This window comes from Aulonocara stuartgranti (genome assembly GCF_965226115.1).
Source record: "Aulonocara stuartgranti genome assembly, chromosome: 14".
Classification (NCBI taxonomy): Eukaryota; Metazoa; Chordata; class Actinopteri; order Cichliformes; family Cichlidae; genus Aulonocara; species Aulonocara stuartgranti.
The window spans coordinates 41,137,276-41,160,964 of record NC_138950.1 but is presented as its reverse complement, the minus strand read 5'-3'; the positions used below and the strand labels follow the sequence as shown (position 1 = coordinate 41,160,964).

Genomic DNA, 23,689 nt, shown 5'->3' with positions numbered 1-23,689 from the left:
CAAAGGAATGTAATTCAAATTTTGCACTTCAGACCTTACTGTGTGTGTGTGTGTGTGTGTGTGTGTGTGTGTGTGTGTGTGTGTGTGTGTGTCTGTCTTTTACACACAAAATGCACTTGCAACAACTTTAATATGGAATGTACTGGACTTCCCAGCTAGGCGCCCTCCTGTGGACGACAGGTGCAATCCCAGTTGCACAGCACTTGACCAGCTTCTGTGTGTGTGTGTGTGTGTGTGACAGACAGACAGACAGACAGACAGAGAGGGAGATTCAAAGCATCAGGACCAGGAGATGACACAGTGCTCCAAAGGCCTGGTTCTGCTGCCTCCTCCTCCACCCACCTGCTGCAGACGCTTCTGTGAAGGGAAACTGCTACATGTTATGTCACCGATCCCTGCCATGCTGCGTGTCGAACGACCCGGCAGGGCCTGCTGAGTACAGTGGTGGTGGAATCGGCCCGATCGGACACTCCTATCTGCCACTTTGACCTTTTTATTCCGTCAAATTTGGACCCATTTACACCAAGTCCAGAACCGTTGGTGCTATCGACATGGGGTCTTCACCAGGGTGTCCGGAGCACCCCGAAACCCCCCCGTAGACACCACTTTCATCCCTCTACGACACTTACTTTCCCAGTTATTCCATTTTATTCCGTCAAGCTCTGGCTATTACCCCCTAACCTAACCAACCCTCATCATACCTGCATTTGTCCACTGGAGGGAGACAAAAACACCAAGCTCTGAGATTCAAATTTTGAACTGCAGACCTCACAGTGTCTGTGTGTGTGTGTGTGTGTGTGTGTGTGTGTGTGTGTGTGTGTGTGTGTGTGTGTGTGTGTGTGTGACAGAGAGAGAGAGAGAGTGACACTTGCTGTGTATTTAAGAAACAAACGCTCAAAGAAACCAAACAGAATGACACAGGCAGAAAGACACTGTTTTATTTTGGTAACCAATGATGCATTTCTTCTCCCCTTGTACAGTACACCCTGAAGCCGTGTGTGGACCAGGAGATCAGCAGAACAGGAACCACAGAGCGTCAGCGGCAGACATCCAAGCTGCACAGGGCACACGCAGCACCAGGCAGAATTAATGACGTCCCTGATCCACAGCTCAAGCCCAGCCACCCGCTGCCTCCTCGCCGCCTCCTCCCGGGACCTTCAAGGACCACCCACCAGCCACTGGTACACATTCCAATCTTACACAATGGCCCCAGCATCACAGGGCATCTCCTGACATTAAAATCTATCCTGATTTCTGTTGTTTTTCCCTCATCTCTGAGCCTGTGAGTGTGAGTGTGTGTGTGTGTGTGTGTGTGTGTGTGTGTGTGTGTGTGTGTGTGTGTGTGTGTGTCTCTCTCTCTTTTACACAAAAAACACATGTCAGTTGTTAAGGAAAATGTTATAAAACACTTCTTCAGTAAAGACTCAGAGAAGAGAAACACACAGAACTTCTTGCTAGCAAGGGCAGCCTCCACTCTAAGAGACTCCAGTGAGAGAACTGCCCCGGTCTTTATTTTATACTCCATTGAGTGTGTGTGTGTGTGTGTGTGTGTGTGTGTGTGTGTGTGTGTGTGTGTGTGTGTGTGTGTGTTGACAGAGAGAGAGAGAGAGAGAGAGAGAGACAGAGAGAGAGAGAGAGAGAGAGAGAGGGAGAGATACAAAGGAATGTAATTCAAATTTTGCACTTCAGACCTTACAGTGTGTGTGTGTGTGTGTGTGTGTGTGTGTGTGTGTGTGTGTGTCTGTCTTTTACACAAAAAATGCACTTGCAACAACTTTAATATGGAATGTACTGGACTTCCCAGCTAGGCGCCCTCCTGTGGATGACAGGTGCAATTGATTGTCAAAAGCAGATATCTAACAGCTTCTGACACTTTGTACCGCATTGAGCCAGCAGAGGGAGCCCCCCTGGTTCAATCCCAGTTGCACAGCAGTTGTGACCAGCTTCTGTCTGTGTGCTTTGGTGTGTGTGAGTGTGTGTGTGTGTGTGTGTGTGTTGACAGAGAGAGAGAGAGAGAGACAGAGAGAGAGAGAGAGAGAGAGAGAGAGAGAGAGGGAGAGATACAAAGGAATGTAATTCAAATTTTGCACTTCAGACCTTACTGTGTGTGTGTGTGTGTGTGTGTGTGTGTGTGTGTGTGTGTGTGTGTGTGTGTGTGTCTGTCTTTTACACAAAAAATGCACTTGCAACAACTTTAATATGGAATGTACTGGACTTCCCAGCTAGGCGCCCTCCTGTGGACGACAGGTGCAATCCCAGTTGCACAGCACTTGACCAGCTTCTGTGTGTGTGTGTGTGTGTGTGACAGACAGACAGACAGACAGACAGAGAGGGAGATTCAAAGCATCAGGACCAGGAGATGACACAGTGCTCCAAAGGCCTGGTTCTGCTGCCTCCTCCTCCACCCACCTGCTGCAGACGCTTCTGTGAAGGGAAACTGCTACATGTTATGTCACCGATCCCTGCCATGCTGCGTGTCTAACGACCCGGCAGGGCCTGCTGAGTACAGTGGTGGTGGAATCGGCCCGATCGGACACTCCTATCTGCCACTTTGACCTTTTTATTCCGTCAAATTTGGACCCATTTACACCAAGTCCAGAACCGTTGGTGCTATCGACATGGGGTCTTCACCAGGGTGTCCGGAGCACCCCGAAACCCCCCCGTAGACACCACTTTCATCCCTCTACGACACTTACTTTCCCAGTTATTCCATTTTATTCCGTCAAGCTCTGGCTATTACCCCCTAACCTAACCAACCCTCATCATACCTGCATTTGTCCACTGGAGGGAGACAAAAACACCAAGCTCTGAGATTCAAATTTTGAACTGCAGACCTCACAGTGTCTGTGTGTGTGTGTGTGTGTGTGTGTGTGTGTGTGTGTGTGTGTGTGTGTGTGTGTGTGTGACAGAGAGAGAGAGAGAGTGACACTTGCTGTGTATTTAAGAAACAAACGCTCAAAGAAACCAAACAGAATGACACAGGCAGAAAGACACTGTTTTATTTTGGTAACCAATGATGCATTTCTTCTCCCCTTGTACAGTACACCCTGAAGCCGTGTGTGGACCAGGAGATCAGCAGAACAGGAACCACAGAGCGTCAGCGGCAGACATCCAAGCTGCACAGGGCACACGCAGCACCAGGCAGAATTAATGACGTCCCTGATCCACAGCTCAAGCCCAGCCACCCGCTGCCTCCTCGCCGCCTCCTCCCGGGACCTTCAAGGACCACCCACCAGCCACTGGTACACATTCCAATCTTACACAATGGCCCCAGCATCACAGGGCATCTCCTGACATTAAAATCTATCCTGATTTCTCGTATTGCTTTCCCTCATCTCTGAGCCTGTGAGTGTGAGTGTGTGTGTGTGTGTGTGTGTGTGTGTGTGTGTGTGTGTGTGTGTGTGTGTCTCTCTCTCTTTTACACAAAAAACACATGTCAGTTGTTAAGGAAAATGTTATAAAACACTTCTTCAGTAAAGACTCAGAGAAGAGAAACACACAGAACTTCTTGCTAGCAAGGGCAGCCTCCACTCTAAGAGACTCCAGTGAGAGAACTGCCCCGGTCTTTATTTTATACTCCATTGAGTGTGTGTGTGTGTGTGTGTGTGTGTGTGTGTGTGTTGACAGAGAGAGAGAGAGAGAGAGAGACAGAGAGAGAGAGAGAGAGAGAGAGAGAGAGGGAGAGATACAAAGGAATGTAATTCAAATTTTGCACTTCAGACCTTACAGTGTGTGTGTGTGTGTGTGTGTGTGTGTGTGTGTGTGTGTGTGTGTCTGTCTTTTACACAAAAAATGCACTTGCAACAACTTTAATATGGAATGTACTGGACTTCCCAGCTAGGCGCCCTCCTGTGGATGACAGGTGCAATTGATTGTCAAAAGCAGATATCTAACAGCTTCTGACACTTTGTACCGCATTGAGCCAGCAGAGGGAGCCCCCCTGGTTCAATCCCAGTTGCACAGCAGTTGTGACCAGCTTCTGTCTGTGTGCTTTGGTGTGTGTGAGTGTGTGTGTGTGTGTGTGTGTGTTGACAGAGAGAGAGAGAGAGAGACAGAGAGAGAGAGAGAGAGAGAGAGAGAGAGAGGGAGAGATACAAAGGAATGTAATTCAAATTTTGCACTTCAGACCTTACTGTGTGTGTGTGTGTGTGTGTGTGTGTGTGTGTGTGTGTGTGTGTGTGTCTGTCTTTTACACACAAAATGCACTTGCAACAACTTTAATATGGAATGTACTGGACTTCCCAGCTAGGCGCCCTCCTGTGGACGACAGGTGCAATCCCAGTTGCACAGCACTTGACCAGCTTCTGTGTGTGTGTGTGTGTGTGTGACAGACAGACAGACAGACAGACAGAGAGGGAGATTCAAAGCATCAGGACCAGGAGATGACACAGTGCTCCAAAGGCCTGGTTCTGCTGCCTCCTCCTCCACCCACCTGCTGCAGACGCTTCTGTGAAGGGAAACTGCTACATGTTATGTCACCGATCCCTGCCATGCTGCGTGTCGAACGACCCGGCAGGGCCTGCTGAGTACAGTGGTGGTGGAATCGGCCCGATCGGACACTCCTATCTGCCACTTTGACCTTTTTATTCCGTCAAATTTGGACCCATTTACACCAAGTCCAGAACCGTTGGTGCTATCGACATGGGGTCTTCACCAGGGTGTCCGGAGCACCCCGAAACCCCCCCGTAGACACCACTTTCATCCCTCTACGACACTTACTTTCCCAGTTATTCCATTTTATTCCGTCAAGCTCTGGCTATTACCCCCTAACCTAACCAACCCTCATCATACCTGCATTTGTCCACTGGAGGGAGACAAAAACACCAAGCTCTGAGATTCAAATTTTGAACTGCAGACCTCACAGTGTCTGTGTGTGTGTGTGTGTGTGTGTGTGTGTGTGTGTGTGTGTGTGTGTGTGTGTGTGTGTGTGTGACAGAGAGAGAGAGAGAGTGACACTTGCTGTGTATTTAAGAAACAAACGCTCAAAGAAACCAAACAGAATGACACAGGCAGAAAGACACTGTTTTATTTTGGTAACCAATGATGCATTTCTTCTCCCCTTGTACAGTACACCCTGAAGCCGTGTGTGGACCAGGAGATCAGCAGAACAGGAACCACAGAGCGTCAGCGGCAGACATCCAAGCTGCACAGGGCACACGCAGCACCAGGCAGAATTAATGACGTCCCTGATCCACAGCTCAAGCCCAGCCACCCGCTGCCTCCTCGCCGCCTCCTCCCGGGACCTTCAAGGACCACCCACCAGCCACTGGTACACATTCCAATCTTACACAATGGCCCCAGCATCACAGGGCATCTCCTGACATTAAAATCTATCCTGATTTCTGTTGTTTTTCCCTCATCTCTGAGCCTGTGAGTGTGAGTGTGTGTGTGTGTGTGTGTGTGTGTGTGTGTGTGTGTGTGTGTGTGTGTGTGTGTCTCTCTCTCTTTTACACAAAAAACACATGTCAGTTGTTAAGGAAAATGTTATAAAACACTTCTTCAGTAAAGACTCAGAGAAGAGAAACACACAGAACTTCTTGCTAGCAAGGGCAGCCTCCACTCTAAGAGACTCCAGTGAGAGAACTGCCCCGGTCTTTATTTTATACTCCATTGAGTGTGTGTGTGTGTGTGTGTGTGTGTGTGTGTGTGTGTGTGTGTGTGTGTGTGTGTGTGTGTTGACAGAGAGAGAGAGAGAGAGAGAGAGACAGAGAGAGAGAGAGAGAGAGAGAGAGGGAGAGATACAAAGGAATGTAATTCAAATTTTGCACTTCAGACCTTACAGTGTGTGTGTGTGTGTGTGTGTGTGTGTGTGTGTGTGTGTGTGTCTGTCTTTTACACAAAAAATGCACTTGCAACAACTTTAATATGGAATGTACTGGACTTCCCAGCTAGGCGCCCTCCTGTGGATGACAGGTGCAATTGATTGTCAAAAGCAGATATCTAACAGCTTCTGACACTTTGTACCGCATTGAGCCAGCAGAGGGAGCCCCCCTGGTTCAATCCCAGTTGCACAGCAGTTGTGACCAGCTTCTGTCTGTGTGCTTTGGTGTGTGTGAGTGTGTGTGTGTGTGTGTGTGTGTTGACAGAGAGAGAGAGAGAGAGACAGAGAGAGAGAGAGAGAGAGAGAGAGAGAGAGAGGGAGAGATACAAAGGAATGTAATTCAAATTTTGCACTTCAGACCTTACTGTGTGTGTGTGTGTGTGTGTGTGTGTGTGTGTGTGTGTGTGTGTGTGTGTCTGTCTTTTACACAAAAAATGCACTTGCAACAACTTTAATATGGAATGTACTGGACTTCCCAGCTAGGCGCCCTCCTGTGGACGACAGGTGCAATCCCAGTTGCACAGCACTTGACCAGCTTCTGTGTGTGTGTGTGTGTGTGTGACAGACAGACAGACAGACAGACAGAGAGGGAGATTCAAAGCATCAGGACCAGGAGATGACACAGTGCTCCAAAGGCCTGGTTCTGCTGCCTCCTCCTCCACCCACCTGCTGCAGACGCTTCTGTGAAGGGAAACTGCTACATGTTATGTCACCGATCCCTGCCATGCTGCGTGTCTAACGACCCGGCAGGGCCTGCTGAGTACAGTGGTGGTGGAATCGGCCCGATCGGACACTCCTATCTGCCACTTTGACCTTTTTATTCCGTCAAATTTGGACCCATTTACACCAAGTCCAGAACCGTTGGTGCTATCGACATGGGGTCTTCACCAGGGTGTCCGGAGCACCCCGAAACCCCCCCGTAGACACCACTTTCATCCCTCTACGACACTTACTTTCCCAGTTATTCCATTTTATTCCGTCAAGCTCTGGCTATTACCCCCTAACCTAACCAACCCTCATCATACCTGCATTTGTCCACTGGAGGGAACACAAAACACCAAGCTCTGAGATTCAAATTTTGAACTGCAGACCTCACAGTGTCTGTGTGTGTGTGTGTGTGTGTGTGTGTGTGTGTGTGTGTGTGTGTGTGTGTGTGTGTGTGACAGAGAGAGAGAGAGAGTGACACTTGCTGTGTATTTAAGAAACAAACGCTCAAAGAAACCAAACAGAATGACACAGGCAGAAAGACACTGTTTTATTTTGGTAACCAATGATGCATTTCTTCTCCCCTTGTACAGTACACCCTGAAGCCGTGTGTGGACCAGGAGATCAGCAGAACAGGAACCACAGAGCGTCAGCGGCAGACATCCAAGCTGCACAGGGCACACGCAGCACCAGGCAGAATTAATGACGTCCCTGATCCACAGCTCAAGCCCAGCCACCCGCTGCCTCCTCGCCGCCTCCTCCCGGGACCTTCAAGGACCACCCACCAGCCACTGGTACACATTCCAATCTTACACAATGGCCCCAGCATCACAGGGCATCTCCTGACATTAAAATCTATCCTGATTTCTGTTGTTTTTCCCTCATCTCTGAGCCTGTGAGTGTGAGTGTGTGTGTGTGTGTGTGTGTGTGTGTGTGTGTGTGTGTGTGTGTGTGTGTGTGTCTCTCTCTCTTTTACACAAAAAACACATGTCAGTTGTTAAGGAAAATGTTATAAAACACTTCTTCAGTAAAGACTCAGAGAAGAGAAACACACAGAACTTCTTGCTAGCAAGGGCAGCCTCCACTCTAAGAGACTCCAGTGAGAGAACTGCCCCGGTCTTTATTTTATACTCCATTGAGTGTGTGTGTGTGTGTGTGTGTGTGTGTGTGTGTGTTGACAGAGAGAGAGAGAGAGAGAGAGAGACAGAGACAGAGAGAGAGAGAGAGAGAGAGGGAGAGATACAAAGGAATGTAATTCAAATTTTGCACTTCAGACCTTACAGTGTGTGTGTGTGTGTGTGTGTGTGTGTGTGTGTGTGTGTGTGTGTCTGTCTTTTACACAAAAAATGCACTTGCAACAACTTTAATATGGAATGTACTGGACTTCCCAGCTAGGCGCCCTCCTGTGGATGACAGGTGCAATTGATTGTCAAAAGCAGATATCTAACAGCTTCTGACACTTTGTACCGCATTGAGCCAGCAGAGGGAGCCCCCCTGGTTCAATCCCAGTTGCACAGCAGTTGTGACCAGCTTCTGTCTGTGTGCTTTGGTGTGTGTGAGTGTGTGTGTGTGTGTGTGTGTGTTGACAGAGAGAGAGAGAGAGAGACAGAGAGAGAGAGAGAGAGAGAGAGAGAGAGAGAGGGAGAGATACAAAGGAATGTAATTCAAATTTTGCACTTCAGACCTTACTGTGTGTGTGTGTGTGTGTGTGTGTGTGTGTGTGTGTGTGTGTCTGTCTTTTACACACAAAATGCACTTGCAACAACTTTAATATGGAATGTACTGGACTTCCCAGCTAGGCGCCCTCCTGTGGACGACAGGTGCAATCCCAGTTGCACAGCACTTGACCAGCTTCTGTGTGTGTGTGTGTGTGTGTGACAGACAGACAGACAGACAGACAGAGAGGGAGATTCAAAGCATCAGGACCAGGAGATGACACAGTGCTCCAAAGGCCTGGTTCTGCTGCCTCCTCCTCCACCCACCTGCTGCAGACGCTTCTGTGAAGGGAAACTGCTACATGTTATGTCACCGATCCCTGCCATGCTGCGTGTCGAACGACCCGGCAGGGCCTGCTGAGTACAGTGGTGGTGGAATCGGCCCGATCGGACACTCCTATCTGCCACTTTGACCTTTTTATTCCGTCAAATTTGGACCCATTTACACCAAGTCCAGAACCGTTGGTGCTATCGACATGGGGTCTTCACCAGGGTGTCCGGAGCACCCCGAAACCCCCCCGTAGACACCACTTTCATCCCTCTACGACACTTACTTTCCCAGTTATTCCATTTTATTCCGTCAAGCTCTGGCTATTACCCCCTAACCTAACCCTAACCCCTAACCCTAACCCTAACCCCCTAACCCTAACCCTAACCCTAACCCTAACCCCTAACCCCTAACCCTAACCCCTAACCCTAACCCTAACCCTAACCCCCTAACCCTAACCCTAACCACTCCCCCTCTTCCCCTTTGCCTCCTATCCCCTCCCACTACCTTTCCCTAACCCCAACCCCTTCCCTTCCCCTAACCCTAACCCCACCCATGTTCCCTTTCCCTAACCCTAACCTTTCCCCTTCCCCTAATAACCCCAATTGGCTTTATGTCCACCCTAATATCAGGTGGGAATATTTAAATATTTTAATCTTCTGAAGAGGGGTTGAATTAATGACAGTAAATTCATTATTGTACTGTCAAAGTATAAATATACAATTATACACTCAAATATTAAAAAGGCACTCACGCTAATAAATAAATAAATAAATAAGTTAATTTAAATAGTGTATAATTTCAATTCATGTTGTGTAATTCATTTTAGTGTAATGTCAAGCCCTAATTTTAAAAGGACACAGGGAAACTGGAAAAACATTTAAAACGAACGGTTTAAATCGCACAACAGACCAGAGGATATAAAAGGAGCGCAGGCAGGAGAGAGAGCTCATTCTGCTTTCGACGGCCAAACAGTGCACATCTCCAGCAGCCAGCCATTGTTTTGAGCGCTTGGATTTTTGTTGGTTTTATTTTCTTTCGTGCCTCACAGGCCTGAGGAAGACCTTTTAGGGTCGAAACGTTGCCTGAGGCACGTTTGATTTTTTTTCAACCGGAAAACACGGTTTTTTGTTTTTAGGGATTTTCAAGCCCCTGTGCTCTCTTTTAGTTGTTTGCAGAAATTTTTATTTTTGTTTATATTAAACAACCGAATACCCGGGTTTCTTTTAAGGGATTTTTAAGCCTTCGGGCTCTCTTTTCGTTGTTTGGGACCGAATTTACGGTATTTTAGTTTCAGGGATTTTTAAGCCTTTGGGCTCTCTTTTAGTTGTTTGGAACCGAATTTACGGTGTTTTCTTTTAAGGGATTTTGAAGCCTTGGGCTCTCTTTTAGTTGTTTAAAAACAAGTTTGTTTTATTTCATTTATATTTACAGTAGTAAATTAAAAACCACTGGTCATGGCGGACGAGTGGCAAGTCGTCCGCTACGGAAGGCGACGCCGACGTCCCTTCCTTGAGAACCCAGACAGGGATCGGGGGTTCTCCCGTGGGATGGCCCGTGCACCTTCCTTCTACCCTCGTAGGAGGAATCAATTCCCCTACCCTAACCCTAACCCTAACCCTAACCCCTAACCCTAACCCTAACCCTAACCCTAACCACATAGGAGTAAATACTTCATGTGACTGCACAGATCCCCATTCATTTTAATATATCAGTAAAAAGTGAGGCTTGATTTGAGGCGGCGTAGTTTAAAGTAACACTGCTGCCAATGAAAAAAATCATATCACATAGTCATGTGGAGGCATAGGTTAGTTAAAATGGATGCACTTGGGAGCGGGCTGGATACTTTTAAGGATGAAAAATTAGCTGACCTTAGGACCACCCAGGATGAAGAGAATTTTAATATAAATGTCATCCTGTGGGTTTTTAGTATTTGTTAGCTTCATTGAGCTGGTCTTTTAAATCCACTTCGGATAGCCTGGCGGTCAGTGGAATGGCCTCGGTTTTTATTTTTATTATAATTCCCTGGGTAAATGTTATGTTTAGCTCATTTATGTAAATTTTAACATTGTGAGAGGGGGAATAGGTTGTGCTTTTCGGTTTTTTAGGTATTATTATTTATTTATTTTTTATAGTAGATCCAACCCAAACAAGGGGATCAAGAAATATACTGATATGTCAGCAGATCTTCCTTAGCCTCCAAAAAATGTACTAACAGGATGTGTAAATAAAAGTTTTGAAAAATAATTGATTGTGTTTGCTGGTTTCCACAACAGCTGCATGTATTATTATATTTACTAATTCCAAAAATTAAACTAATTTCTTATATAAACGGGTGAGATTTCCCCTATGGAGGTGTGGGAGGGTCTGTTCACATGTTAGTTTTTAATCAAGCCTATTTTTTATTAAGACCTGAGCACTTTTAGCCATTTCCCTGGATAAACATAATCAAACAGGGATTATATATTGGAGAGGACAAGCACTTATACAACACTATAAGATCACAAGGAGATTGAGGGTCCAGTCAACCGCTAGGACCGTGCAACCTAGCTCCAGGTGGAGACAACAAAGACACAATCTCCTAATACCTAACCAGCCTGTGCCAGTGGTTTGTTATGCTGGACCCCTCCGGACGTTGATCTGAAATAAAGTGTGGAATGAACTTAAATTGAGAAAGTGCTTTGTGGACCTTGGACTTTGATGGATACAGGCTATCCTATATAAGGACATGATTGAAATGATATGAGCTACAATGTAAACCCTTGATGTGTGGAAATCAGATTCTGATAACCTGACCTGGACATAAGGCCCTGACCTTAACCATGAGAGGGCCGTGATATGAACCCTGACCCAGGATCAGTTGCCCTAAACATAACCCGTGAGGGTGGGAGCCCTAACCTTAATTTTAAGATGGGCTATGCTTAAATGTTATGAACAATCATGTAAGCCTCTCACTGGCTGCCAGGCAGGTCCTCAGAAGAGGGTGGAATTCCTTCCCTCCTCCTCCTCCTTTTAACTTGATCTTAATAAAGGTTTTAATTGAGGATATATTGTTTTAAACATTATTTTTTAGAATTTACATCTGTCCTTTTCTTATGTGTTTTGAAATGTATTTTATAGCCTGTGGATAATAGAACGTACATGATTAAGAAAGTGATTGTGAATGCACCATGGGAGGAACACGATCATGTGACCCGGTGCGACCTATCCTGAGGAGGGCCCACACAGGTGGGCGTCCCTCAGAGAATCATTTAAACTGTTGTTTTGTCTCTCCTGGCCTCACTTGCGCTGTTCCCTCTGAAGAAGCGAGAGTATCGCGAAACGTAAGGGATGCCTCTCAGACCGGCATGAGCAAGGATTTTTACCTCCCCCAGAACAAGGTGATTGAGATCTTAATAGCCTTTTTTAGCCTTAGTTTTTAGTGGGAGTGAAACGCACTTTGTTCTCCCATTGAAGGCTAAATTGGATAATTGAACCAGGGAGTGAGGAACTTACGCTTCCCACTTTTATTTAAACCTTTTTAAACGCAAATCAGCGGGAATAAGCAAGTTAGCCCTCCCGACTGAGAGTTTTAATATAGAGTTGGGAATAAGCAAGTCTAGCCCTCCCTACTCATATTTCTTAAAGGTTTTTTTAGTGGGATGAAGCAGAATTAGCCCTCCCGGTTTTTAAGATTAACCTCTGGGGGAGAGGAGGAGAGATTTTTATTCTTTTAGCCCTTTTAATTTTCTGGATTTTAAGAGGGGAACTCCAATGTTTTTTTACCTGTAATATATCCTGTATGGCATAAAGAGTTTGCAGCGTGTGTATGAACCATAGTCAACTACGACCTCCACAAAAACGAGACTGTGTGAAGGAGCAACAGTAAGAAGAGACTTGGTTCAGAGACACTTAAAAAGTACACCACCCTGCTCACAGACCCTGGAACGGCAAATAAAGACTATTCTAACAAGATCCAGTGGAAAGCCTAACCGCAGATGTAAAGGCAGGTGAGTTCCCCGGTAAGACTTTTTAATCTTGGAATCCAGAATGATGAGGGTTTTAGGAGAAGGCTCAAAGACTGGTCTGGGAGGGGAGGTGAGGCCTGGGGGAGACAGGGACATATGTTTTGACGTTCTAATAGGAATATTAAACCAAGTGGGCTGCTAACATATAACACATAGTTTGAATATGGTCAGGTGTTGTTTTAATTTTTATGGTTTGAGGAGAAGGGAGGGAAGGAAAATAATGAGGGTGGGATTAAGTGGATTGTGTTTTAAATAGATCGCTTTATTGAAGAGATTTTTTGGTCTTATTGGTCTCTTTTAACTTTGTTCTTTTTATCTGGCCTGGCTCGACAGGGACATCCACTCCACATGACAGGATATATAGCTACAGCCGAAACAGGCAGTACATTGGGGAGATGATGAGAAATGGCCCAAACTGGGCCAATGCGGTCCACATAGGAGTAAATACTTCATGTGACTGCACAGATCCCCATTCATTTTAATATATCAGTAAAAAGTGAGGCTTGATTTGAGGCGGCGTAGTTTAAAGTAACACTGCTGCCAATGAAAAAAATCATATCACATAGTCATGTGGAGGCATAGGTTAGTTAAAATGGATGCACTTGGGAGCGGGCTGGATACTTTTAAGGATGAAAAATTAGCTGACCTTAGGACCACCCAGGATGAAGAGAATTTTAATATAAATGTCATCCTGTGGGTTTTTAGTATTTGTTAGCTTCATTGAGCTGGTCTTTTAAATCCACTTCGGATAGCCTGGCGGTCAGTGGAATGGCCTCGGTTTTTATTTTTATTATAATTCCCTGGGTAAATGTTATGTTTAGCTCATTTATGTAAATTTTAACATTGTGAGAGGGGGAATAGGTTGTGCTTTTCGGTTTTTTAGGTATTATTATTTATTTATTTTTTATAGTAGATCCAACCCAAACAAGGGGATCAAGAAATATACTGATATGTCAGCAGATCTTCCTTAGCCTCCAAAAAATGTACTAACAGGATGTGTAAATAAAAGTTTTGAAAAATAATTGATTGTGTTTGCTGGTTTCCACAACAGCTGCATGTATTATTATATTTACTAATTCCAAAAATTAAACTAATTTCTTATATAAACGGGTGAGATTTCCCCTATGGAGGTGTGGGAGGGTCTGTTCACATGTTAGTTTTTAATCAAGCCTATTTTTTATTAAGACCTGAGCACTTTTAGCCATTTCCCTGGATAAACATAATCAAACAGGGATTATATATTGGAGAGGACAAGCACTTATACAACACTATAAGATCACAAGGAGATTGAGGGTCCAGTCAACCGCTAGGACCGTGCAACCTAGCTCCAGGTGGAGACAACAAAGACACAATCTCCTAATACCTAACCAGCCTGTGCCAGTGGTTTGTTATGCTGGACCCCTCCGGACGTTGATCTGAAATAAAGTGTGGAATGAACTTAAATTGAGAAAGTGCTTTGTGGACCTTGGACTTTGATGGATACAGGCTATCCTATATAAGGACATGATTGAAATGATATGAGCTACAATGTAAACCCTTGATGTGTGGAAATCAGATTCTGATAACCTGACCTGGACATAAGGCCCTGACCTTAACCATGAGAGGGCCGTGATATGAACCCTGACCCAGGATCAGTTGCCCTAAACATAACCCGTGAGGGTGGGAGCCCTAACCTTAATTTTAAGATGGGCTATGCTTAAATGTTATGAACAATCATGTAAGCCTCTCACTGGCTGCCAGGCAGGTCCTCAGAAGAGGGTGGAATTCCTTCCCTCCTCCTCCTCCTTTTAACTTGATCTTAATAAAGGTTTTAATTGAGGATATATTGTTTTAAACATTATTTTTTAGAATTTACATCTGTCCTTTTCTTATGTGTTTTGAAATGTATTTTATAGCCTGTGGATAATAGAACGTACATGATTAAGAAAGTGATTGTGAATGCACCATGGGAGGAACACGATCATGTGACCCGGTGCGACCTATCCTGAGGAGGGCCCACACAGGTGGGCGTCCCTCAGAGAATCATTTAAACTGTTGTTTTGTCTCTCCTGGCCTCACTTGCGCTGTTCCCTCTGAAGAAGCGAGAGTATCGCGAAACGTAAGGGATGCCTCTCAGACCGGCATGAGCAAGGATTTTTACCTCCCCCAGAACAAGGTGATTGAGATCTTAATAGCCTTTTTTAGCCTTAGTTTTTAGTGGGAGTGAAACGCACTTTGTTCTCCCATTGAAGGCTAAATTGGATAATTGAACCAGGGAGTGAGGAACTTACGCTTCCCACTTTTATTTAAACCTTTTTAAACGCAAATCAGCGGGAATAAGCAAGTTAGCCCTCCCGACTGAGAGTTTTAATATAGAGTTGGGAATAAGCAAGTCTAGCCCTCCCTACTCATATTTCTTAAAGGTTTTTTTAGTGGGATGAAGCAGAATTAGCCCTCCCGGTTTTTAAGATTAACCTCTGGGGGAGAGGAGGAGAGATTTTTATTCTTTTAGCCCTTTTAATTTTCTGGATTTTAAGAGGGGAACTCCAATGTTTTTTTACCTGTAATATATCCTGTATGGCATAAAGAGTTTGCAGCGTGTGTATGAACCATAGTCAACTACGACCTCCACAAAAACGAGACTGTGTGAAGGAGCAACAGTAAGAAGAGACTTGGTTCAGAGACACTTAAAAAGTACACCACCCTGCTCACAGACCCTGGAACGGCAAATAAAGACTATTCTAACAAGATCCAGTGGAAAGCCTAACCGCAGATGTAAAGGCAGGTGAGTTCCCCGGTAAGACTTTTTAATCTTGGAATCCAGAATGATGAGGGTTTTAGGAGAAGGCTCAAAGACTGGTCTGGGAGGGGAGGTGAGGCCTGGGGGAGACAGGGACATATGTTTTGACGTTCTAATAGGAATATTAAACCAAGTGGGCTGCTAACATATAACACATAGTTTGAATATGGTCAGGTGTTGTTTTAATTTTTATGGTTTGAGGAGAAGGGAGGGAAGGAAAATAATGAGGGTGGGATTAAGTGGATTGTGTTTTAAATAGATCGCTTTATTGAAGAGATTTTTTGGTCTTATTGGTCTCTTTTAACTTTGTTCTTTTTATCTGGCCTGGCTCGACAGGGACATCCACTCCACATGACAGGATATATAGCTACAGCCGAAACAGGCAGTACATTGGGGAGATGATGAGAAATGGCCCAAACTGGGCCAATGCGGTCCACATAGGAGTAAATACTTCATGTGACTGCACAGATCCCCATTCATTTTAATATATCAGTAAAAAGTGAGGCTTGATTTGAGGCGGCGTAGTTTAAAGTAACACTGCTGCCAATGAAAAAAATCATATCACATAGTCATGTGGAGGCATAGGTTAGTTAAAATGGATGCACTTGGGAGCGGGCTGGATACTTTTAAGGATGAAAAATTAGCTGACCTTAGGACCACCCAGGATGAAGAGAATTTTAATATAAATGTCATCCTGTGGGTTTTTAGTATTTGTTAGCTTCATTGAGCTGGTCTTTTAAATCCACTTCGGATAGCCTGGCGGTCAGTGGAATGGCCTCGGTTTTTATTTTTATTATAATTCCCTGGGTAAATGTTATGTTTAGCTCATTTATGTAAATTTTAACATTGTGAGAGGGGGAATAGGTTGTGCTTTTCGGTTTTTTAGGTATTATTATTTATTTATTTTTTATAGTAGATCCAACCCAAACAAGGGGATCAAGAAATATACTGATATGTCAGCAGATCTTCCTTAGCCTCCAAAAAATGTACTAACAGGATGTGTAAATAAAAGTTTTGAAAAATAATTGATTGTGTTTGCTGGTTTCCACAACAGCTGCATGTATTATTATATTTACTAATTCCAAAAATTAAACTAATTTCTTATATAAACGGGTGAGATTTCCCCTATGGAGGTGTGGGAGGGTCTGTTCACATGTTAGTTTTTAATCAAGCCTATTTTTTATTAAGACCTGAGCACTTTTAGCCATTTCCCTGGATAAACATAATCAAACAGGGATTATATATTGGAGAGGACAAGCACTTATACAACACTATAAGATCACAAGGAGATTGAGGGTCCAGTCAACCGCTAGGACCGTGCAACCTAGCTCCAGGTGGAGACAACAAAGACACAATCTCCTAATACCTAACCCTAACCTCGGAATAGACAGTTTTACCTCCTTCCGAAGATCCATAAAGATCCCCAGACGTGGACAGTACCAAACGTGATTCCGTCAGGGAGGCCCATTGTATCGGACTGTAGCAGTGCGACTTATAACATCTCCCTCTATATAGATCACTTTCTGGGACCTCTCTCGGTTAAACATCCTAGTTATTTGAAAGATACATATCACTTCCTGGAACTTATCAAACCAATACGATTACCAATAAATACGCAACTCTTCACAATTGATATTGAAAGTCTTTATACAAACATTAATACCGAATTAGGTTTAAGCACAATAAAAAATATCTTGGAACAACATCCAGATCCTAAGAGACCGGACGCAGAACTCTTGCAGCTGTTGGAAATCTGTTTGAGGTGTAATGATTTTGAATTTGCGGGGAGACAATATTTACAGGTTCAGGGTACAGCTATGGGACATAGATATGCCCCTTCTTATGCTAACCTATATATGAGCCAATGGGAATGTGAGGCCCTGAGAAAGTGTCCGCATAAACCAACCTTCTATTTTAGGTTCTTAGATGACATCATAGGGGCGTGGCCCCATGGTGAACATAAATTCACTGAATTTATCAACATCTTGAATAGTCATCATCCCTCCATTAAAGTCAAATATGAAATACATCCAATACAGGTCAATTTCTTGGACACGACAGTATTTTTAGAACAACTGGGTCAAAATCTGAAAATTTCCACTAAGGTTTACTTTAAACCTACAGATTGCCATGCTCTCTTGCATAAGAGCAGCTACCATCCCAAACACACTTTCAAGGGTATCATAAAGTCCCAAATCATCAGGTTTTATAGAATTTCTTCAAAGGAATCAGATCTTCAGGATGCAATTGGCATATTATTCCGGAGCCTCAGGAAGAGGGGATATTCTAGGAGGTTCCTTAGAACAATTAAGAGCAGCACCCTTGCTGGACTAAACTCTAATGCAATGAGGGGAAATCAGACTCAAAATCAGATACAACAGGGAGAACAGAATAGACTTATGCCACTAGTTACCACTTACTCGCGTTCTTATCTACCATTGCATCATCAACTCAAAACAAACTTTAAGAAATACACCTCTGGTTTGGTACGACTCCAAGACTGCAGAGTGATTTCAGCCCACAGGAGGAACAAGAATCTGAGAGATATGCTCGTCAGGGCCAAGTTGCCAGAACAGATGAGACGTATAAGATCGGGGAAACCCAATCATTGGGCCTTTAAACCGAAACGGTTCTTGTATAATCCTTATGGGAAAATAGGGGCACCCATCTTACAGAGAATGTCCCTAAACACGAGCAACATTGTTTATTGCATCTGTTGCGAAGAATGTTGTCTACTCTATGTGGGTGAAACAGGTCAAACTCTGTTGGAGAGGTTAAAACAACATATTTACAATATTGAGAGGAATGGACTGGACACTCCACTAGTATTGCATTTCCAAATTCACACATTACAACATCTGAGTATAACGGGACTTCAAACCTGTGCGACATGGACGGAGGGCCAGAGGAGGAGATATGAGAGATTGTGGATTTCCAGACTGCGAACTCAACATCCATGGGGCCTGAACGCAGTCTGAATTGCTCCCTTTCAATTGTATTGACAATTATTGCTGTTTTGTGAGACTCTTGACATGACAATAAAAGCTGGAGAGGTACATGCTGGGGCAAAAAAAAAAAAAAAAAGAATATTGTGTCTTCAATTGAACTTTCCTTCTTCTAATGAGAGTGATAATAGACTGGTTTGCCACAAGGGGTGAGACATGAGTGACAGTGACCAGGCAGCTGTTGCCAGTGCATCGGACTCACAACAGTGACTGTACAAGATCAATAGGCCCCTAACCTAACCTAGCCAGATGCCAGAAGCCTGGGCACCTCACCCTGTTTCACCTCTAATCATTCTGTCCCCAGAAAAACCACTTGAGGGAGACATTTAGCTTTTGATCATGTATAAGCACCATGTAAGAGTACACCGAAGGGGGATTATCTTAGACTTCAACATAAAATCATGGATATGAACTTCTGTGTGTGGTGTTTAACCCCTGGGAGCTCTAACTGGAATGTATAATGGAAGGAAACTGACTATAAGTGATGCCATTATTAAAGGAACAGGAAGCAAATAAACTTTATTTTTTTGGAAGGAGATACATACACACATGAATTTTTTTTTTATAGATTTAATTAAAAGGCAGCAAATAAGATAACATCTGGTACAGGATAATGTACATATGAGTTGTATATGAAGTAATGAAAAAAGGAAAATAGAACCGCTTGTACCTGACTCTCCTGCCTTAAACCTAAAAGGTTTTGGATTGGCCCTCCCTCCATGTCTCTGGCTTATTCCGACAGCACCATCAGAGGCTCTTTGATGTATGGGAAACACTAATTTGAATCCTGCCAATTGTTTTTTGAAAATAAACTGGTGATTCTCCCTCCCCAGATCTGTTATCCTAATCCTAACCATTTCAACCCCTAACCCTTTTGGTTTATTTCCCCTCCCATCCCACTCCCCTTTTTCTGAGGCTTTGGGGGCGGGACTTGGTCCCCACCCTCAAAACCTTAAATCATTGCATCTGTGCATCTCTCTCTGTGTATCCCTCTGAAGAAGCAGCATGTCCTGCGAAACGTAAGGGAGAAAAGACTGAATTGGGCCAAAACTCTAGACCTCAGCCCAGATTTCTAGCTTTCAAGTCGCCAAATTTGGCTTTTGATTTTTTATCTAAATGATTTTAATCCTATACAGTTAAATAAATTGGATTTTAAATATGTCAGTATGAGGCTCTTTATCTTGCCGGCCTGCAAATTCCTCTCAGCCTAACAGAGAAGAAAAACCATTCTGAAAACAAGTGGATCAGGACGAGAAGGAATATAAAAAAACTCTTTTTTGAACTTAAAAGAAAGCAATAGAGACTTCCTCCTTGTGGGATTATTCCAAGCACAAATGTGACTGTGAGTGGGAACTAACCTTTTCCATCTGAGGACAGATTTTCCACTCCAGGACTACAGAGGCCTAGAGGTTTCCATATTTCTGGAAGAAGGCGGCTCAGGAACCCTTCAGACACATCCAGGTAGGCCTCCTACTGACTATGGCTTTTTCTAACAGGTCTGGAGCGGCCCACTTCAGCCGGACAGAGAGATTTGACACAGACACACAGACAAATACACACAATAGAAATAGGAACGGGAGGGAGCAGAGGGGGAGGGAAAAGAATAGAAATGGGATTCAATTTCCTAGACAAATTAAGCAATCTACTAATTATCAACCTTTGGATGTTCAAACTAGGCAGTTGACCAAACAATATTTTAAATTAATACAGGCAATTCATCATAAAGCAATCATAGACTCAGCTATTGCAAACAAAGATCCACCAAGAGGGATGGCAAAACAAGTGACTAAACTCACAAGTTTTATTAAACCAGCCTCACCTTCTGAGGAGGTTCAAAGGGCAGTAGAGAGAAACACTAAACAGTGGTTAGAGAACAACTTACTGGCGTTGCAAGAACATTATATTAATGTGATTACAAACTATGCCAACCTTGCCTTTAATGAAAATGCTCTTCGAATCGCAATTACTTGGGCAGGAAAAAGATACAAGGCCAGACTAACTCAATCTACTGTGGAAACTATACAGAACTTCTTCTCAGGGGAGGGAGAATCACTTGATGGGTCAGTGTATGCAGAATCATTCCCTGATAGGTCACTGGAGGGAAACTCAACATCAGACTTTGACATAGATAGTGAAGGAGATTTTCCACCATTACAAAGACCAGAACGAGAACATCACCGGTCCCTCTACCCTAAAGTGATAGTTGAGAAGCAGATTAGACCAACGGCTGCGGCCTTAGATGATAGAGGGAGGAACAGCCAGGGCCTAGATAGGGTCCAGCCACCCCTACGGGACTCTCAGTCCACTCCGTATGGAGAGGAATTAACAACAGACCCTCACATGAATGGGCCATTAGAGGTGACCCGTAATCGAACCCTCTCCCCTATAATACCAATATCCACAATCAAGGAAAACAGTTTGGCTGCACCCACCCAGGTCCATTCAGGGACATGTGAAGCTGATAGTAGCCAAAAGAGGTCTGTCTCTCCGCCTCCCACCCTACAGCTTTCACGACAAGGAGCTGTGGAGGAGAGAGAACAACAACATAGGGAGACAGAAAATAGACCCCCCTTTTCAACATTTGATAGTGACTTTACAACAGATATGGGTAATCGGATCGAAACAGCTGGTAAACTCAATAAAAGTGAGGGCAATATAAGATCAAATAAACATCATCCGAGATTCACAAAACTTACTAATGTATCTCTTCACCAGCCTACACAGGTTAGAAGCAATGTGGTGGTTTCTCAGAATGACCCGGATTTACAAATCCATGGCCTTGACCAGGAGAGTGGCACTTACCATCATCTTCTCTCTCATTCTACTGCCACAGCAGTAAAATACAGGTTACAGACTGAAGGGAGTGCCGCTGTAATGGACACAGGAACAGGAGAGCGAGACACCGCTAAAAGAGTAACGGGAAATAACAACAACATGATGATGCAGGGCCCGGTCAAGGGCAATAATGCCGACTGTGGGACACAAACGACCTCATCTGACCCAAAAATTACTCTTGTTGCGGGCTCCCTAAATGTGTCAGCGGCAACCTTACATCAAAAACTAAACAACTCAAATCAAATGACTGAGAGAGAGAAAGACAAATATGCACATTTTCCAAATACCCATAAGGCCCGAAAAGGGAGAAAGATCATGGATTGGCAATTTAAATGTAACAAACCAATTTGGTTTCTGGGGGATTCTAACCTCTATCGTATGCCACCACATTGCTCAGGAGAGATTCAGATTGATAGTTATCCAGGCGCGTCGTTCTATCACTTTAATCAGATCTTGGAAAAAACCCCTCCGCATGCACTGGTGAAGCTGGTGGTGCTGTCGGTGGGTATTAATAATAGAGACCAGGATCCACATAAAACATCCATAAAACAACTTAGAATGCTCTACAGGAAGGCTCAGTCTGTTTTCCCCAATGCAAATATTTATTTCCCACTGATTAACTATTCGCACCTTCTACCTCAGGAGCAGAAATACAACTTAGACATTGTTAATGACTTCGCGTTGAAGCGTTTGCCTGTAATAAGCCGTATAGCCGAGGACCAATTCCATACGGTCACAGATAACATCCACTGGACTCAGGAAACGGCGGGGCGAATATTCAAGCATTGGTGCAGTGAATTGAAATTGGATTTTTAACTCCTATTGAGCCTAATATGGGGGATCGCCCTTCAGACTTTACTCGGGCTCACTGTAGGGAGAAACAGTCTTCCATCTTCTGTTTACAGTCTTTCACTGATCCACCTAATAGTATTCTATTGGATTCTGATTCACCTACAGATGGGATACATGATTTGAAATCCCCTAAACACGGTTGGTGTGCTGAGGGGAGTAATATATTAAATTTATCAACCTTATTCCGACCCACTGCGCGACAAATAGAACTATTGGAGAAAGGGCTTTCTTACATTCCAACCCCAAATATACTAGATAGGGAGGAGTTATGGAGGGACATTTCCTTATATCACAGGAGGATTAAACTCTTGGACCATTTTGGTGAGGATAAAAAGGATGGGGACTGTAGGACTCGTTTTACGCTACCATCTAATTGGGAACCCACTTGGGGCCAGTTGGATGAGAGAGTGAGAAAGTTAATTGAAGCCGACTTGCGGGATTCTGCTGGATTCCGACTGTGGAGCAGGGGTACTGATGGTGTGGGAGGTGAGGATATGGAAGTGATTAGGGAACTTCAACAAAATAAAAACATTATTTTTAAACCAGCAGATAAGGGTTCCAAGATTGTGATTTTGGATAAACATCAATATGTTCTGGAAGCTAATAGACAGCTGGCTAATGGTAAATACTACAGAGCTATTGAGAACAGTATTCAACAGAACACACAACTCCAAGTTCGTAGTATCGTGAGTAAATTATATAATAAAAAATATATTACTGCAAAACAAAGGGATTTTCTATATGGCCCAGATGAACCTCGGAATAGACAGTTTTACCTCCTTCCGAAGATCCATAAAGATCCCCAGACGTGGACAGTACCAAACGTGATTCCGTCAGGGAGGCCCATTGTATCGGACTGTAGCAGTGCGACTTATAACATCTCCCTCTATATAGATCACTTTCTGGGACCTCTCTCGGTTAAACATCCTAGTTATTTGAAAGATACATATCACTTCCTGGAACTTATCAAACCAATACGATTACCAATAAATACGCAACTCTTCACAATTGATATTGAAAGTCTTTATACAAACATTAATACCGAATTAGGTTTAAGCACAATAAAAAATATCTTGGAACAACATCCAGATCCTAAGAGACCGGACGCAGAACTCTTGCAGCTGTTGGAAATCTGTTTGAGGTGTAATGATTTTGAATTTGCGGGGAGACAATATTTACAGGTTCAGGGTACAGCTATGGGACATAGATATGCCCCTTCTTATGCTAACCTATATATGAGCCAATGGGAATGTGAGGCCCTGAGAAAGTGTCCGCATAAACCAACCTTCTATTTTAGGTTCTTAGATGACATCATAGGGGCGTGGCCCCATGGTGAACATAAATTCACTGAATTTATCAACATCTTGAATAGTCATCATCCCTCCATTAAAGTCAAATATGAAATACATCCAATACAGGTCAATTTCTTGGACACGACAGTATTTTTAGAACAACTGGGTCAAAATCTGAAAATTTCCACTAAGGTTTACTTTAAACCTACAGATTGCCATGCTCTCTTGCATAAGAGCAGCTACCATCCCAAACACACTTTCAAGGGTATCATAAAGTCCCAAATCATCAGGTTTTATAGAATTTCTTCAAAGGAATCAGATCTTCAGGATGCAATTGGCATATTATTCCGGAGCCTCAGGAAGAGGGGATATTCTAGGAGGTTCCTTAGAACAATTAAGAGCAGCACCCT

General features: G+C 43.9%; 1 protein-coding gene across 1 annotated transcript in view; it reads left to right on the top strand.

Annotated features, from left to right (window-relative positions):
* The window catches only part of LOC309687653 (uncharacterized protein), a gene marked incomplete at its 3' end in the record, with an annotated part of 54,156 nt that overhangs the window by 15,355 nt on the left and 15,112 nt on the right, over window positions 1-23,689 (top strand). The window contains exons 8-12 of the mRNA XM_082502748.1: window positions 981-1,181; window positions 3,042-3,242; window positions 5,069-5,269; window positions 7,120-7,320; window positions 8,408-8,575. Of these exons, the coding sequence (XP_082358874.1) occupies window positions 981-1,181; window positions 3,042-3,242; window positions 5,069-5,269; window positions 7,120-7,320; window positions 8,408-8,575 (972 nt within the window). The remainder of the gene's footprint in view (window positions 1-980; window positions 1,182-3,041; window positions 3,243-5,068; window positions 5,270-7,119; window positions 7,321-8,407; window positions 8,576-23,689) is intronic.